Genomic DNA, 16,240 nt, shown 5'->3' with positions numbered 1-16,240 from the left:
AATGTACCGCTGAAATCTTTGCCATGATGATTCTTTCCGCTAGATGTCCCCACTGATTACTACCAAACACGCGAACTAACACTACTGCACGAGCAATCCGCTCGACACACAGAAAAATGGCCGGATTGAGATCAACTTGTAGTGGCGTTTATTTTCCCGCGTGGACACATTAATGACGTGATTAACTACCATAAATAAACAAAAATACCAAGTAAGTGGAGTCTCGAAAATCAACTTCTAAGTATCTTTCAAAAAACATCAATTGATCTCCCAATATACAACGTAACTAACGGTTTGCTCAATCCTCAACATTACTCCTTAAACAGCACTTTATCAATCATCACGATTTACCTCAAACAAAACAGTTATTTAGTTACTTTAACAATTTTTATTCATCCTTTGAGGACCTCGAGAGCAATCAAAGATGATGCATCGACGCGGAGGCAAGAGGATCCGAATGGATGATCCTGTACCACCAGAGTACCAGGAACCAATGACACCGATGACGCCAATGACTGATAGTACGGACACGGCGGATAATTATGGGGGTTATTCAACTTATCAAGCACCACAGACACCAATTCACACTCCGATGTGAGCATTTTTTTATTTAAAGCTATTGATAGACCATAAGATCGAATGAAATGGGAGAGTTTTTTGAAGGATTTGAGTGTGAATACTTTCTCAATACAAATTTATGTTAAAAGTTTATGAAATTGATCTCTAATTTATGATTTTCCTTATTATTCTATGATATTTCACAAAGATATTGTTTTTTCTTGTTTAATTTATTCTGTTTAACTTTTAAAATTATAAATTTTAAATATTTTCTGTCAAAGTTTCCAACTGAACAAAAGAGAATTGTAAGTGAATAATTTTGACAAAGGACAGGAATCTTTTCATACTTTTAACACTAATGAATTAATTACTTAAATGACTTTTGCTATCGATCATCAAATTTAAATAAAAATTTTCGCAGTTTATTATAAAACGTGGTAACCAAAATCTTTTACAGCTCAGACCACTTGTCGGAAACTTACGGTTCTCCGAGTACGTCTCACCACCAATACCAGGATGCCCTCTCAAACGAGCCCCAGTTCGAGCAACCAGTGACTCCAGCTACCCCCAACATGAGAATAACCAGAAATACTCGTGCCAGAATGCGTGGAGGTGCAGTCAGCCAACCAAAATATCGAGAAGTTGACACGGACTACATTCCTTCTCAGCCAGCTTCAAAGCCTCGAGGAGGTGGAGGTGGTCGAGGTCGTACTAAAAAATTTATCATTCCTGCGACATCTGAGGATGAACAGAGCCTTTATTTCGTCATCAAGAATAATCGCAACTCCCTCACGAGTATTGTTGACGATTGGATTGAAAAGTACAAGACAAATCGTGGCAATGCACTTCTCCTTCTGATGCAATTCTTCATAAATGCTAGTGGCTGCAAGGGAAAAATCACTCCGGATATGCAGACGTCGATGGAGCACGTGGCGATTATTCGTCGAATGACTGAAGAATTCGACGAAGAAAGTGGAGAATATCCTCTCATTATGACTGGACAACCGTGGAAAAAATTTCGTTCAAATTTTTGTGAATTTGTGCAAATTCTGGTGCGACAATGCCAGTACTCCATAATCTATGATCAGTTCCTTATGGACAATGTCATTTCTTTACTGACCGGTTTATCAGATTCTCAAGTTCGAGCATTTCGTCACACAGCCACACTAGCTGCTATGAAACTTATGACAGCTCTAGTAGACGTGGCCCTCACGGTGTCGGTCAATTTGGACAATACCCAGAGGCAGTATGAGTCGGAGAGGCAGAAGGCTAGAGAGAAGAGAGCAGCTGATAGACTGGAATCTCTCATGTCCAAGCGCAAAGAACTCGAGGAGAACATGGACGAAATAAAGAACATGTTGACATACATGTTCAAATCAGTATTCGTTCATAGGTATAGAGATACACTCCCTGAGATTCGGGCAATCTGTATGGCGGAGATTGGCGTGTGGATGAAGAAATTTCATCAGAATTTTCTGGACGACTCTTATTTAAAGTACATTGGCTGGACACTTCACGATAAAGTTGGTGAGGTCAGGCTAAAATGCCTACAGGCACTGCAGCCACTCTATGCATCTGAGGAACTCAAAGCTAAGCTCGAGCTTTTCACAAGTAAATTCAAGGATAGAATAGTGGCTATGACCCTCGATAAAGAGTACGACGTAGCAGTTCAGGCTGTTAAACTTGTGATATCAATTTTGAAGCATCATCGAGAAATTTTAACTGATAAAGACTGTGAGCATGTCTACGAGCTTGTTTATTCCTCTCACAGAGCAGTTGCCCAAGCAGCTGGTGAATTTCTCAACGAGAGATTATTCACTCCTGATGAAGAGGCAGTTGCTGGAGTTAAGACCAAGAGAGGAAAGAAGAGATTGCCTAATACTCCTCTTATTAGAGATCTTGTTCTCTTTTTTATTGAGTCAGAGCTGCATGAGCATGGGGCATATCTCGTGGACTCGCTCATTGAGACAAATCAAATGATGAAGGATTGGGAGTGTATGACTGATTTACTCCTTGAGGAAGCTGGACCTGAGGAGGAGGCATTGGACAATCAAAAGGAGACGTCATTGATCGAGTTGATGGTTTGCTGCATCAAGCAAGCAGCTACGGGAGAGGCCCCTGTTGGTCGGGGCCCCACCAGAAAAATTCTCTCAGCTAAAGAGCAAAAACAAGTCTCTGATGACAAGCAGAGGCTCACTGAACACTTCATTGTCACACTTCCTCTTCTTCTTGACAAATATCGTGCTGATCCTGAAAAATTAGCTAATTTACTCGCTATTCCTCAATACTTTGAGCTCGACATTTACGTCAAATCCAGGCAGGAGAGAAACCTTGAGGCACTTCTGGAGAAAGTCAAGGGAATTGTCGAGAAAATGCATGACACTGATGTCTTGGAGACTGCAGCCAGAACACTGGAGTACATGTGTGTGGAGACTCATGCAAAATTTTCACAGTGCGATACTGCAAGAAGAACTCTTATTGATTCAATCGTTAACAAGTTCAAAGAGGCCATTGATGATTACAGAAATCTCATTGATGGTGCTGAAACACCTGACGAGGATGAAATTTTCAATGTTGTGCAATCTTTGAAGAAGGTCGCCATTTTTTACAGCTGTCATGATATGAATGGTTGGGATATATGGGACCCTTTGTACAAAAATATTGAAGATGCTAAGGATCCCCAGAGGAGCTTTCCTGAAGAAGCAACTAAATACTGCATCAGTGGATGTTTCTTCTCCATTCTTTGGGGACAAAATCATTTACTTGAGGCCAATGATCTTGGAACGAGGGGAGAGGATGAGGCCAGAGATCTTTACAGATATTTACATACTTTCATGGATGCTATGAGATATTTTGTAGCTGGTGAGGGTCACAGAATGGCCGTACCTCTTCGTGAAGAAGCCTATAATACCATTTGCGATCTTCTCGTAATGTTTTGCAATCAACTCAATAGCAATCCCAATCCTCTCCTCCACAGACTTGTCTACGAGCCCGATCAGGATATGCAGGACATGTTGAATAAATTCATCCAAGATTACGTGTTCTTCGATGAGGACGAGGAGGATCATGACGAGCACTCGAAGATTGAGGAGCTGCACAAAAGGAGAAATTTTTTGGCTAGCTATTGCAAACTTATTGTCTATAACATGATACCAACAAAATCAGCTGCCGATGTATTCAAGCACTACGTAAGATACTACAATGATTATGGAGATATAATCAAGACCACTCTAGGGAAGGCCAGGGACATAAATAAGGTCAACTGCGCACTCACCATGCAGCTGAGTCTCAATAAACTTTACAACGATGTTATTTTGGAGAAGGGAAGCAGTAGAACTATCGATGACATAACGCCCATCAAAGAATTGGCCAAGAGATTTGCACTTTCGTTTGGGCTCGATGCTGTGAAAAATAGGGAAGCCATTACTGCTCTTCACCGAGCTGGTATTCTATTCGCGATTACACCGCCTGATGGGGAAGAACTCGATCCTACTGGACCACCACCAAATCTTCCTTACTTGGAGATTTTACTAGAGTTCACGAATAAATTACTGAGACAGGATAAAAAAGTGGTACTGACGTTTTTAGATCTTAAACTTCCTGCTGGAATGCCCTCGTCAAGGGGTGAGGATTGGCAGCCCTTGTTGATGTATAGAAATAGCTTGCTGCACGGAGAAACCGATCAGGTACCTGTTACCAGTAAGAGGGCGTATACCAGACGTAAAAAGGATCTGTTAATTGGTAATTAATTAATGGTTGTAATTGAGAAATCATTCAAAAACAATTTTTCTGCAATCTACCATTTAGTTTTATTACTATTTGTAATGCAATTTAAAGAGTTACAAATTTTTTATTTTCTACAAGTTTATTACAAATTTGTTTTCATTTGTTTTCATTTTTAAGCAATTTTCAATATAGTTTCATTGTTTTCAGAAGAAGAAGATGCTGAGGAAGCTGATGAGGGTTCTGATCATGAATTTATGGGGTAAGTTGTCTCATTTCGTAAATGAACATCTGTGAATAATTATTCTGAAGTAGAGTTGACATTTTGGAGCGTTTTTTCAATTGTGAGTAAATCAGCCATTTTTTAAAATTTATGTTTATTTTGTTTTCATGTGCTTTTTCAGTATCTACTAACTGCTTTGCCATTTGTGTCTGCGCCACGTCATCCTCGCTCGCTTTTTCATGCTTATTCTTCATTAACTTATTATGATTTTTTAAGTCGTGAATCGCGCCTTCTCATTAAATTAATTTTTGGTTCATTTCACGATTCAGTTTTTCTTGCAATAAACTGATTTCAATTGTTTTTTTTTTGCTACATATCTGGGAATTGAAGGAAAATCATTGAATTTTCTCAATGACCGTTTTTTTCTTAGCCCAGTTGCGGGCTGCAGAAATGGTCACGATAAAAATGTCTCTCAGATTTGGAGATATTCAGTAAAAAATATTAAATAAAAACCAACTGCTTGAGAAGTTTGACCGCTTTGCCACGGAATGTTGTTTAATTGTCTTTAACATTTTTTTATTCATCACATAATTAACAAATAAAAATCGATGGCTCAGTGCAAGAGGACTTTCGTTGTTGTTAAATCCTCAAATAATTGTTTCATCCTAATTTTAGAAGGGAGAGGAAGAGAAAGAGAGAGAGAGAGAGAGAGAGAGAAAATTGATGAATAAATTTAAGAAATCAGAACAATAATTTTGCAGGAATCGATGAAGCCCTCCTGCACCAGCCTGTCGATATCACATTCACTTGAACAAAAGTTAATGAACGAATAAATATGAGAAATATGTATCAGTGGAGCATTAGGGATGCTATGGGAGCTCGAAAAATGAAATCGCAAGCCCCTTTTTTTAAATCCTAATCTAGATTAGAAACAATATGAGATGCTAAATTGTAATGAAAAAATTAATTTTTTATATATTGATGATGGATAATGAAAGTAAAAGATATACTTAATGTAAATTGGTGTTTTAATAATACAAAAATATCTTGGAGTGAAATTTTTTAGTTTTTTTAAGTTCATTGGAAAACCCCTTTTCCCTACTGCTCCTGTACCTAGTGTCTGTTGAAAATTTTTTGTTTATTGGAAATGAAGTTCACTACCTGTAAAGCAATGTATTTGTTTCTAGTAAGCAGAAGAAGAAAAGAACAACGAAAAAAATATCGTGAGTAGAGGAAGATTTTATTCTTTGAATTTTCATCAAGTGCATCAGTGGTGAAATGGTAAAGAATCACAATACTTTTTGATTTTTATTCTTTATTGTTCATTTGTAAATATCCAACTATTTTCATATAACTTCCAATTTCTGTATATTTTACGATTATTTCATTAATTGAAACAATTAAAAATGAAGAATTTATGAAATACAAAAATATACCATTTTAGAATATTATGAACACTTTTGACAATTTATCAACAGTCTATCAATATAAATATGATTTGCTTAGAATAGTAACAAAGTTAAAACTCTAGAAAAATAAGATTCTGTCACGTATTACTACTTCCCTGCTGATGCTGTAATGAGTAATAACTATAGCTGACAGATCCAATTTGATATTTTATAGTCCAAGTGGAACAAAAACCCCAGGGCGCCCCAAAGCCTTGAATTTTTTTGACAACGGTGATGCTCAGAGCATTCCCCAATCCCCTGGACATATGGCTGATAACTCACTGAGTCCACCACAAGATATTGATAACAGATTTAAAGCAATGCAGATTCAAGGAAGAATGTAAGCAAATCATATCAGTAATTGCTTATCCCTAACATTTTTCAAAGTTATTTGATTATCACTTTCAATTGTTCCTAGTCGTCGAAGTCAGGATCAGTCAGAGCCTAGGGAGCTCAGAAGAACACAAAGAAATTCTGGAAGATATGTTGAAGGACAATACATGGTAAAAATGCTATTTCCACTGTTGAAACATTATTTAGGCAATATATTTTCTAATGAAATTATATGAATGTTTTTTTCTTCATACAAATATTTTTATTTTCAATTTCGATTCATGAATAATTTTTATTGCCGAATTGAAATATTTTCTCCAGTTAATCATTTTTTACTTGGTAAATAATTAATTAAGAAAATTAATAAGAGAAACCGAATATATATTTTTTAATTCTTCCAGGAGTCCGATTCAGAATAAGGAGCTCTCTGGAATCTAAAAAGAACGTATAAAAATCCTGTCCACATGTTGCATAAGTTTTTTCAAGTCCCATCATTGCCCTATCGCTACGAAATCAATTCGTATTTTCATAATTCTCTTTTTCCATAAAAACAAAAAAGAAAAAAAAAATGTGTATCTAAAATTATTATTTGTTACTACTGGTAGTATTTAATTGCTTTACATATTATTGAGAATAACATTATTATTTTTTTTTTGAATAAAACATATATGAAATCAATGTATCAGCATAGTGTTGTATTTTACAAAATTCATTTTGAGGGATATTCATCTCCTCAGCTTCTCTCTGTTTTCGGCTTACGAAAAATGTTACTGAGTCTGCGACCTTTTGGAGTACCCGGAGCATTCTACAAAAAATAAAAGAAAATATGTGTTGATGAGAGACGGAGCTCTTAGTAGATCAATACATGATATTTACAAATTATAAAAAAATATGAGAATTAAGAGTCCATAGAGCTGAAGGGGAAAGAAAAGCAGAAGAAACAAAAGAGCATGTAGAGGAATTCTTCTTTTCGGAGGGATCGTCGAATTGTCCCTGAAGCTCACCTCATCGTGACGTCTCGACAGAGACGTTCCAAAGAAGTCTTTCAGCCTCTTTGGTGTTGCCGTTGTTCTCCGGTCCACATTTTTCTCTCTCAGAATTCTCGAACTGGGACTTTTCAGCTCATTTCCCTAGAATTTTGTTATGACTTCTATTTTCACCGTATATCATATATATAATTTATCGAGTTAAATGAAAAATAAATAAACTGATTTACGAAACGCTTAGGAAATTGGATTATTTAAACTATTGGATTATGACAAATTAAAGACCGCATTTTTACCTGGAGGGATAGTCTGCCACCATTTTTGCTCGGAGTGGGAGGTCCAGGGCGTTTATAGGACGTCTACAATTATGCAGACACACACGATTAACAACTAATTGAAAAAGTTAATTAATCATCACTTGTCATGCAAAATTTGCCGGAAATTACCTGTGTTCTATCTTTTTTCTTTGCCTTTTGGCCCGGTAACAGACTCTGGCTGAGACTGTCATTGAACAGATCGTCATGAGGGCCAGTCTACAACAAAAATACCCATCTAAACCACTACCATTACCACCACAATTCAAGATCTAAAAATGCAATTTGATTTATACTTGTATTTGGCTGACTTTATGGAAAAATTTCCTAATTCATTCAATTCGAAAGACAATTAAAAACGACTTATTTTAGTACTATTTTACATGTCAAAATGTTTCGCTTGAAATTCTTCTAATGATTTAATAGGTTTTAAAAAGAAAAACAAAAAAAAATACAAATAGTTTTGGAATGTCAAATCAAAAGTAATAGCGATGACATACCTTCATATCCTCCTCCGTGAGTGCAGCCGGATGCAAATGTGTTTCAACAGCATAGGAGCTCTTGAGATGGGGTCGGCACAACGAGTTCCTCATCCTCAGCTCAGACAGCCTGTCAAAGTCAGTCTGAGGTTCGATAGCCCTAAACTGCCCCTCCTTGAGGTCCGTCAGATAGACATTGTCGAATACCTCATCCTCGTCCTCAGCCTTAAAGGCGTTCCCCATCGCTTGGATGCTCTTAACACTATGTCTTCTCGTTGTCGTCTGCTCCTCAATCACCTGGACAGTTCTAAAACCAGACCTCATCCCCAGTTGACTTCTATCATGATCGAAACACTTGTCAAGACTTGTCGATCTCATTTGACTCTGCGAAGCTATTAACTGATGGCTGGCTTCAGCAATCGCCATCTGGTGTTTCCTTTGGAGCTCCTTGAGCCGTTGAAGCGCTGTTTCCTTTTCTTGCTGCTCAGCCAGGAGCTTCTCCCCCACGTCCCAATATTGAGACGACAGCTCCTTGACGTGGGCTTTGTACTTATTAATGTCCACTGTATACTTTCTGCACTGTGCCTCCATCCTTTCCCTCATCACAGCCTCCATTTTCTCCTTCATCTCAGCTGTTTTATCCCTGATGACCCTGTCTTGCTCCATCTGCATCTTCGTCGCCTGCTCGTTGTACGCCAGCTTCATCCTTTGCTTGATTTTCTCCAGCTTTAGTCCATACTCTTCATGAACTTGCTTGAGTTTGACATCGAATTCCTCGTTCGTTGGACGTTTCTCGAGCTCCTCCTTTAATCTGTTCAGCTCTTCATTCTCTTTCCGCAAATTTTCATTCAGAGTTATGAGTTGGTCAAGCTCCGATGGATCTGAAGTGGTTGAAGCTACCGATACTGAAGCTGACAATATCTCTGCTTTCAACTTCTTGTTTTCACACCTCAGATCATCGATATTCTTCTCCATCTTGGTGTTTCGAACCCTGATGGCGTCCAATTTTTCTTTCATCTCCTTCTTCTCTCTGCTAAGCCGATCCAATTGGGTTTGTAGTTTTTCTTCCGGAGTTGGCTCTCGTTTCACCATTCCTGATTTCAAGTTCACCTCGTAAGAGTTTATTGAGACCTCTAACTCCTGGATTTTTTCAACTACGAGAGCCAAACTGTCTCTTATCTCCCCGTTCTTCTGGAGTTCTGACCGGAGGATAGATTCTGAAGATGATAAATCAATTTCTATGTCATCAGGATCCTCTATCTTCAGACTTTCATGAGATAAATTCATTTCTATGCCTTGGAGATCGGTTTTCAAGGAAATATTGGCTAGTTGATGCTGACACCACAACAAAACTCTATAGAATCCTCTCATTAACGGTTGAAAGCTGGCATTATGACGTTCACTAATTTTCCCCATCATCCCCTCAATTTCTAATCTCTTAGCATTAAGATGTTTCACCTCATCACAGGCGGAAGAGCTCTCGGAGAGAAGACACTGTTTTTCGAGGGATATTTTTCTCCAGGAGCTGCAAAGGGAGGATAAAGTCATTTCCACTTCATCCCGTGAGGCGATCACTTCATCTACAAGCCCGTGAAAACATTGTTTTCTGGAAATAATGGATAAAACGGCTTCCTGTTGACGTTTCTGGGAGGATTCCAATTGAGATATCGCGTCAATTAACTTCACATTCTTCTCTTTCTCCTTGACAAGAAACGCTGATTTTAATTTCTCCTCTTCAAGATTTCCTATTAATTTTTTATTCTCCACATTAAGTGTTAAAATCGTTTCTGCACTAGATTTCATCGAGTTCACAAGAGGTTTCAGGGTTTCCAACAGTTCCTGAAGATCAGGATATTCAAAGGAGTGAACAATGTCCCCGATTTCATCCCCTTGAAGAACAATTGTGCCATCACTTGTAATAATACTATTTAATGTCGACAATTTCGAAGTCAACAATTTTATTATTTCGAGAATTTTAGATTTTTCATCTTTGCACTGTCGGAGTTCTTCCTTCAGGCATGTCAATTCATTTCTCTCTATCTTCAGATAATCCTGGAGTCGTTGCATTTCCCTTGAAGAACACTCCTGTGACTGATGAAGTTCCTCAAGTTCTTTTGTTAATTCAGTGTTTCTTACGTTGTGGAGATTGATTTTTTCCTCGAGAGTTTGTTTGCACTTCAGCTGTTGTTGTTCAAGAGCTTCAAGCTCCAGATTCTTCTGGGCTAACGCCTTCGATTGGGCCTCCATCACTCCGTCCTGACTCGTACGAATTTCCTGGAGACTCAAAATGACTTCTTTCAGCTTTAGATCTGACTCGATTTTTTCTCTTATCGAGACTTCCAATTTCAATTTCAGAACTTCAAAAGCCTCTTCCTTCAGCTTGTGATTGATTTTCAGTTTGTCGTGGGTGGTTTTGAGGTTTAGAAGGCGTCCCTCCAAGGACCTTACGAGCTCCTCCAAGCGGTTAATGGTTGCTGTTAATTCCTCGTGTTCCTCCTTGCCTTTTTTTGATTCTGTTTCAGTCATTTCTAGGCGTTTCACGACATCTGCGAGATTATCTCGTGCTGCATTATGTGCAGAAGTGGTTTCCGTTAAGTGCAACGTCAATGTATCGATTTCAGACCTCTGGGAGGTAATCTTTCCAGAAGATTCTGTAATGCTTTGCTGTAGGGTTTCAGAAATACATTGAAGGTCTTCAATTTTCTTTTTCGATTCAAGTAGTTTTTCTTTTGCAGACATTACATCACCGAGAAGATTCTCATTTTCTGTTTTTAGAAAACATTTTTCCGTTGAAAGACATTGATTGCGGATTCGTTCTACTTCCAGCTGAGCTTCTGAATCTTTCAATTCATTACGACAATCATTTAAACTCAATTGACAAGCATTGCTTTCTAAAATGGCTGCTTGCAGTTGTAAAGTCAAATTATCGATTTCGGAGTGCAATGAAGTGTTTTTTTTAAAAGACACTCGTTCTTTTTCCTCTAAAGTGTGACAATTGTTCTGAAGAGCTTCAAGTTTTGAATTTAAATTTTTGACTAAATCGTCATTTTCCTTTTTTAACCCTGATAATTGCGCCACCAACGACAATTTTTCACTTTTAATGGAGTCTTTTTCTGTCTCCAATTGATTTTTCAAATGATTTTGCATTAAATCACATTCTGAAATTGTCTTTTCCAACTTGAACGATAATTTGCCAATTTCGGATGTCATCGATGAGATTTTATCTTTAGATTCCTCACATTTTTCTTGCAAGTCAGCAGACAACCTCATCAGTTTTTCATTATTTTCGTTAGAATTCTTCAATTGCGATTTTTTGGAATCCAAATTAAGTGACAAATTATTGTTTTCTTCCTTCATCTTTGATAATTCACGCGTTAGAGCTGATTTTTCCTTGATAAGAACCTGAATCATATCTTTTTCTTTCTCCAACTGATCACTCAAGTCTCTCATTCTATTTGTCAAATCAGGTATCATTTTCTGTAGTTGCAAATTCAAATTTTCCACTTGAGAATTCAGTGAATTGATTTTCTCGATACCTTCGGTCAGGTTTTGTTGCAGTGCCTTTGAATGAACTTCAAGATTTTTATTTTGTCCTTGAAGTTCCATTAATTCTGATTCACGACAAGCCAACTTTTCCACTAAATCGACTTTATCTTTTTCTAAACTCGATAATTTTACACTGATATCTGATTTTTCAGTTGTTAAAATTTCGTTGACCTCTCGTCCAGTCACCAATTGATTATTCAATTGTTCAATGTTCTTCTGAAGAATTGTCAAGTTCTCCTGGAGTAAATCACGTTCTATACTAGTTTCATCTAGTTTTATAATGAAATTATTCATCTCAGAGGTCATGGAAATAATCTTTTTAGTAGATTTTTCATATTTCTGGTGCAATTGCTCAGAATAATTCTTCAGTTCTTCAATTTCGTCGTTGAGTATAGTCAATTTTTCTCCATTGACATACACTTTTTCCAACAAATGCTTGTTCTCTTCTTGCAAAATATTCATTTCCGATGTCAGGAATGATTTTTCCCCGGAAATAACTCCATTCTTATCAAGTTCCGATCTCCATTGAGCCTCCAGCATTGTCACTTGTTTCTTCAAACCTGTCAAATTATTCTGGACTTCGTCGCGTTCTAAAATAGTCTGCTCCAGTACTGACGTTAAATTTTTCACATCTGAAGTCATTGAATTAATTATTTCGGTGCATTCCTCACGTTTCTGGCACAATTCTCCAGAGTAAATCTCGAGTTCTGTAATTTTTTCCCTGTGTTCTCTCAGTATCAGGTCATTAGATTTTAAATCATCCTTCAGGCGACCCTTTTCTTCCTTCAAAATTGATAATTCTTGAGTCAAAAATGACTTATCATTTGAAAGAGCTTCATTATCATTTCGACTTGTCTTCAACTCAATCTCCAAAGCGTCCTGAACCTTCTGTAATCCTGAAATGCGTGATGACATTTCTTCGGCGATACGATTCCGGTCGTCTTGGAGAGCCTCTCGTTCTAATACACCACGAGTCAATTCAGAATTCAATTGCTCGATTTGCGAAGCCATAGAATTGATTCTATCAACAGCTTCGGAGTATCTCCTCTCACTCTCTTTCAGCCTCATCTCTGAGGCACTTCGCCCGGTCATGACTGCCTCCAAATCGCCCTTTAACACATTGATCTCATCCAGCTGGCACTCAATTTCTCCCTCTTTTATGCCAACCAAAGTCTTCAATTTTTCTGATTCTCCTTGAATGATTTCGATTTTCCTCCATGAATTTTTTAAATTCACCTCCAATCCGACTAACTTCTCCATCACCTCCCTCTTCTCCCCTTCAGACGAAGACAATTCACTTTCCAATTCCGATTTATCATGCAGTAGACTCTTCACACTACATCTCTCTGCTTCCAATTGTCCTTCCAAACGACAAATCACAGACTTCATCTCAGACATCTGTTGACTGTACCTCCTAATATCGTCACTGGTCTTGAAAACATCAGCTTCGAGTCTCTGCACGTTTTCCACACTCCTTTGATAATTCCCAGTGAGATCTCCATGAACATTCTCTAAGTCTTGCAGCTCTTGAAGAGTCTTGCTCAACTGTACATCAAGCTCTCCAACTCTTTCAGACAAATCACAGTTCATAAGCGCCTTGTTCGATAACTCGCGCTCGATCCTCGCCTTTTCAGTGATCAGTTTCATGGAATTCTCCTGCTCTTGGGTCAGCTGGTTCTCGAGGTTCTCCTGAAGTTCTTTCAGCCTCGACATTTCAGCAGTAGCGGAGAATATATCGGAGTTCAACCTCTCATTGTCTGTCTGCAGCAGCTGGATCTTCTCCGAAGTCTTGAGATATTTCTCCTCATTTATTTTTCTCTGCTTATCGAGCTCCTCGGCTCTCCTCGTCATCTCCTCCAGGTCTGCCTTTAGCCCGGTTGATTGATCGATTAGTTTCATTTTCTCCTTGTCACAGGCCATCAAATCCTGTTGCAAGCTCTCCTGTTCCAATGATACTCTGAGACAATTCCGGCGTTCCTCGTCCACTTGACTCTGCAATTCGTCTCTTAACTCGTTTAATTCACACAGCTTCATCTGTAGATTGTTCAGGGTTATCTCCTGGATGCTCTGATGGTTCTGAAGACTGTCTACCAAACTACTTAAAGAATTTATCTTCTGCTGCTTATCATGCAGATTTTCCGCAGATTCATCCAGAGCAACTGTCATCTTTTCAACATTCTTCTCCAGTTTTTCTTTTTCTAATTTGATTTCAATTATTTTCTCTTCAAGGATTTGCTCATTTTCTCGAGCTTGTTTAACGATGTTTGATGATTTTGACATTTCTGCAGCTAGAAACGTCTCCAGCTCATTAATTTTATGCTTCGAATTATCAAAATCATTTTGGAGAACATTTTTTTCAGAGTTTATTCGTGACATATCCTCCTGGTGGCTGGTTAATGATAAATTTAATATTCGGATATTTTCAGTTGTTTCGTTTATTATTTCAAGTTGTTCCTCGATCTTCGTGTTTAATGATTTGCAATTGTCAGTTGTTTCCTTCAAGATTATTTCCTTCGATGCCAGGACTTGTTGCAGATTCTCCACTTCTCGCTCGAAATGCATTTTCTCCTCCTCGAGGGTCCTAATTTTATCTTCCATAATAAGTAATTCTTCATTAGTTTGTTGCAATTTTTCTTTAACGATAATCAACTCATCAGTTTTTATAGCCAGTTCTCTATTGACTCGGTTTAACTCATTGCAGGATTGGTGAGCCTCGTCCAGGCGGAGATGCATACTTGTCAATTCGGCTTTCAACTTGGAGGACTCTTCTTTAGCCTCCTGCAACTGAATATCCACGATCGAACTAAGTGCCTCACTGGTGTTCAGTCCTGGGATGGGTGAACGGGAAATTGATACTGAATCAACTTCAAAACTTTGGTCAGCATCCAAGGAACATCTCTGCATGTCCTTGATATGGGATCTTAATTCTTCGTTTTGAAGGCGGAGTTGTAAGAGCTCAGAGGACTTCTGATCTAGCTGGATACTCAGTGCTTCTAATTCCCTCTCATATGTTTCGGTCTTTTCCTTCAATACCTGACTTAGACGTTCCTTGGACGTCAATTTCCTCATCAACTCCTCTTTATCACTTTCCGCGCTATCTAACTGATCCTGCAAATGAGAATTAAAGCTCTCCAAGTGCTGAATCTCTTTCTTCAACATATGTTCCATATCCTCTAATGCCTTATTTTTCCGTCCGGTTTGAGGAGTATGAGGTCTGCATTTATCTGCTTTGAAAGCCTTTAACTCCAGATCCTTCTCGTTAAGTTTTTTCTGGAGCGTTTGGATTTTTTCCTCCCTGATTCTGATGTCTTCTTGCAAATCCATTTTCTCGTACCTCTCAGTCTCAAGTTCAGCTTTTAATAACCGAAGCTCTCGCGTCTTTTCATTGAGAATTCTGTGTCGATGAGCGGACTGTGCGGCTGGAGATGTGAAAAAGTTTCTAAGAGGACGATCCTTAGGAGTAATCGGCGGAGTTCTTGGAGTGGCATCGATCAGTTCTGATATAGTACTCGTCAGGATACCTTGTGTTATACTCTTCCCATAAGGCAGGAGGACTTCTAGGAATCTTTTTATTAGGATCTGAGTGTCATTGCGAAGATTACACATGGGGCGGTGAAACGAGATCTTCTGAGAGCTTGTTAGGAGCAGCAAGGAAGCGATGTAAACATCTTTTGGTATGATGTCGTTAGATGAATGTTGTGGGAGGAACTCAGGGTACTCTTTTGAGAGAAATTCGGAAATTTGTGTCGGAGATTCAGACGTTTCACCAGCCAGCTGACCTATTATTTTCAGGTAGATACTCTTGTTTTCCAAGTCTCGAACATCTTTTACTGGGGAGGGGTGAACTCCCAGACAGTTCACCTAGCATTAAAAAATTTCCACAATTTTATTTTCAACCAAAATTCGGTGATGCCAGCATTTTTTAAACTTAAAACTTGTGAAAATGAAAGAATTTCCAGCCATTGGCGTTTGTCTATAAACCTTTCCAAATGTTTCATAAAATATAACAATAAGAAAGCAGAGAAAATAATTCGAGCCGAACAGATATTTTTGTTTTTACTCTTTACTGATTCAATAAATAATGGCTAAATGATATATTAAAAAATTTGTTTTTATTTTTATGGTAACTTAATTTTAATTTTTTAAATAACAACAAATTAGTTAACCATTCCCATGGTTAATGCCTCTCCCTACTTTTCTCGAAAAATAAAAACTCCAAAACAAAACATAAATTAATGTAGAATTTTCAAGGGACGCTTCCCTTTACAAAAATACGTTACATACCCATTCAATGATGGCTTCAATCCATGTCTGCATATTTTCCACTAACTTTACCTCACCCTTCACAAATAATTTGAACAGTCCTCGAAAATATCAATAACCGTATAATAAATAATTCAAACAATTTTCTAAATCAACTCATGTTATGATCATAGCTAAAAGTCTCCTTTGCGTTCACTGTCTTTCGGTTACAACTGTTCCAGTGGTCAACTGACCGTTTTCAAACTCTATTCTAGTTTAGTTTGGGGTCCCTCAACAGGGTACCCACAGGGTGTTAAGGGAATATTTCCGCCGCCTATTGGCGGAGAAACATAACCTTCGATGTCATTGGTTTATTACCACTGCTGAT

General features: G+C 38.0%; 2 protein-coding genes across 8 annotated transcripts; one reads left to right on the top strand and one right to left on the bottom strand.

Moving 5' to 3' along the window:
- The first annotated feature begins 56 nt into the window (after nucleotides 1-56).
- Nucleotides 57-6,967, top strand: LOC135162934 (cohesin subunit SA-1). Of its 6 annotated transcripts, none has more exons than XM_064121911.1 (8): nucleotides 57-211; nucleotides 405-594; nucleotides 1,016-4,299; nucleotides 4,495-4,543; nucleotides 5,692-5,727; nucleotides 6,128-6,292; nucleotides 6,371-6,455; nucleotides 6,687-6,967. In XM_064121911.1, exons 2-8 carry the CDS (start codon nucleotides 425-427, stop codon nucleotides 6,702-6,704), a joined length of 3,807 nt encoding a protein of 1,268 aa, XP_063977981.1. In that variant the 5' UTR covers nucleotides 57-211; nucleotides 405-424; the 3' UTR covers nucleotides 6,705-6,967. The 6 variants fall into 6 exon arrangements, with proteins under 6 accessions (XP_063977981.1, XP_063977973.1, XP_063978019.1 ...); XM_064121903.1 differs by having other exon boundaries at nucleotides 4,492-4,543; XM_064121949.1 differs by lacking the exons at nucleotides 5,692-5,727; nucleotides 6,128-6,292; nucleotides 6,371-6,455; nucleotides 6,687-6,967 and adding an exon at nucleotides 5,266-5,562.
- LOC135162920 (uncharacterized) lies at nucleotides 6,857-16,120 on the bottom strand. Of its 2 annotated transcripts, XM_064121883.1 has the most exons (6): nucleotides 15,895-16,120; nucleotides 8,086-15,471; nucleotides 7,718-7,804; nucleotides 7,568-7,630; nucleotides 7,290-7,415; nucleotides 6,857-7,090 (listed from the first exon to the last, which is right to left on the bottom strand). In XM_064121883.1, exons 1-6 carry the CDS (start codon nucleotides 15,925-15,927, stop codon nucleotides 7,019-7,021), a joined length of 7,767 nt encoding a protein of 2,588 aa, XP_063977953.1. In that variant the 5' UTR covers nucleotides 15,928-16,120; the 3' UTR covers nucleotides 6,857-7,018. The 2 variants fall into 2 exon arrangements, with proteins under 2 accessions (XP_063977953.1, XP_063977962.1); XM_064121892.1 differs by lacking the exons at nucleotides 7,568-7,630; nucleotides 7,718-7,804.
- Between the last annotated feature and the right edge of the window lie 120 nt (nucleotides 16,121-16,240).

The sequence above is a fragment of the Diachasmimorpha longicaudata genome, chromosome 1 (genome assembly GCF_034640455.1).
Source record: "Diachasmimorpha longicaudata isolate KC_UGA_2023 chromosome 1, iyDiaLong2, whole genome shotgun sequence".
NCBI classification, from domain to species: Eukaryota; Metazoa; Arthropoda; class Insecta; order Hymenoptera; family Braconidae; genus Diachasmimorpha; species Diachasmimorpha longicaudata.
The sequence above is the reverse complement of the archived record's forward strand: the minus strand, read 5'-3'. Positions and strand labels throughout refer to the sequence as shown.

Coding starts and splice junctions, on each gene's coding strand:
- LOC135162934 (XM_064121903.1), top strand. CDS start 425: ATGATGCATCGACGCGGAGGCAAGAGGATCCGAATGGATGATCCTGTA. Junction 4,544..5,691: donor TCTGATCATGAATTTATGGG/GTAAGTTGTCTC, acceptor ATTTGTTTCTAG/TAAGCAGAAGAAGAAAAGAA. Junction 6,293..6,370: donor ATGCAGATTCAAGGAAGAAT/GTAAGCAAATCA, acceptor AATTGTTCCTAG/TCGTCGAAGTCAGGATCAGT.
- LOC135162920 (XM_064121883.1), bottom strand. CDS start 15,927: ATGCAGACATGGATTGAAGCCATCATTGAATGG. Junction 7,805..8,085: donor TCACGGAGGAGGATATGAAG/GTATGTCATCGC, acceptor TTTTTGTTGTAG/ACTGGCCCTCATGACGATCT. Junction 7,416..7,567: donor GTGGCAGACTATCCCTCCAG/GTAAAAATGCGG, acceptor ACAAAATTCTAG/GGAAATGAGCTGAAAAGTCC.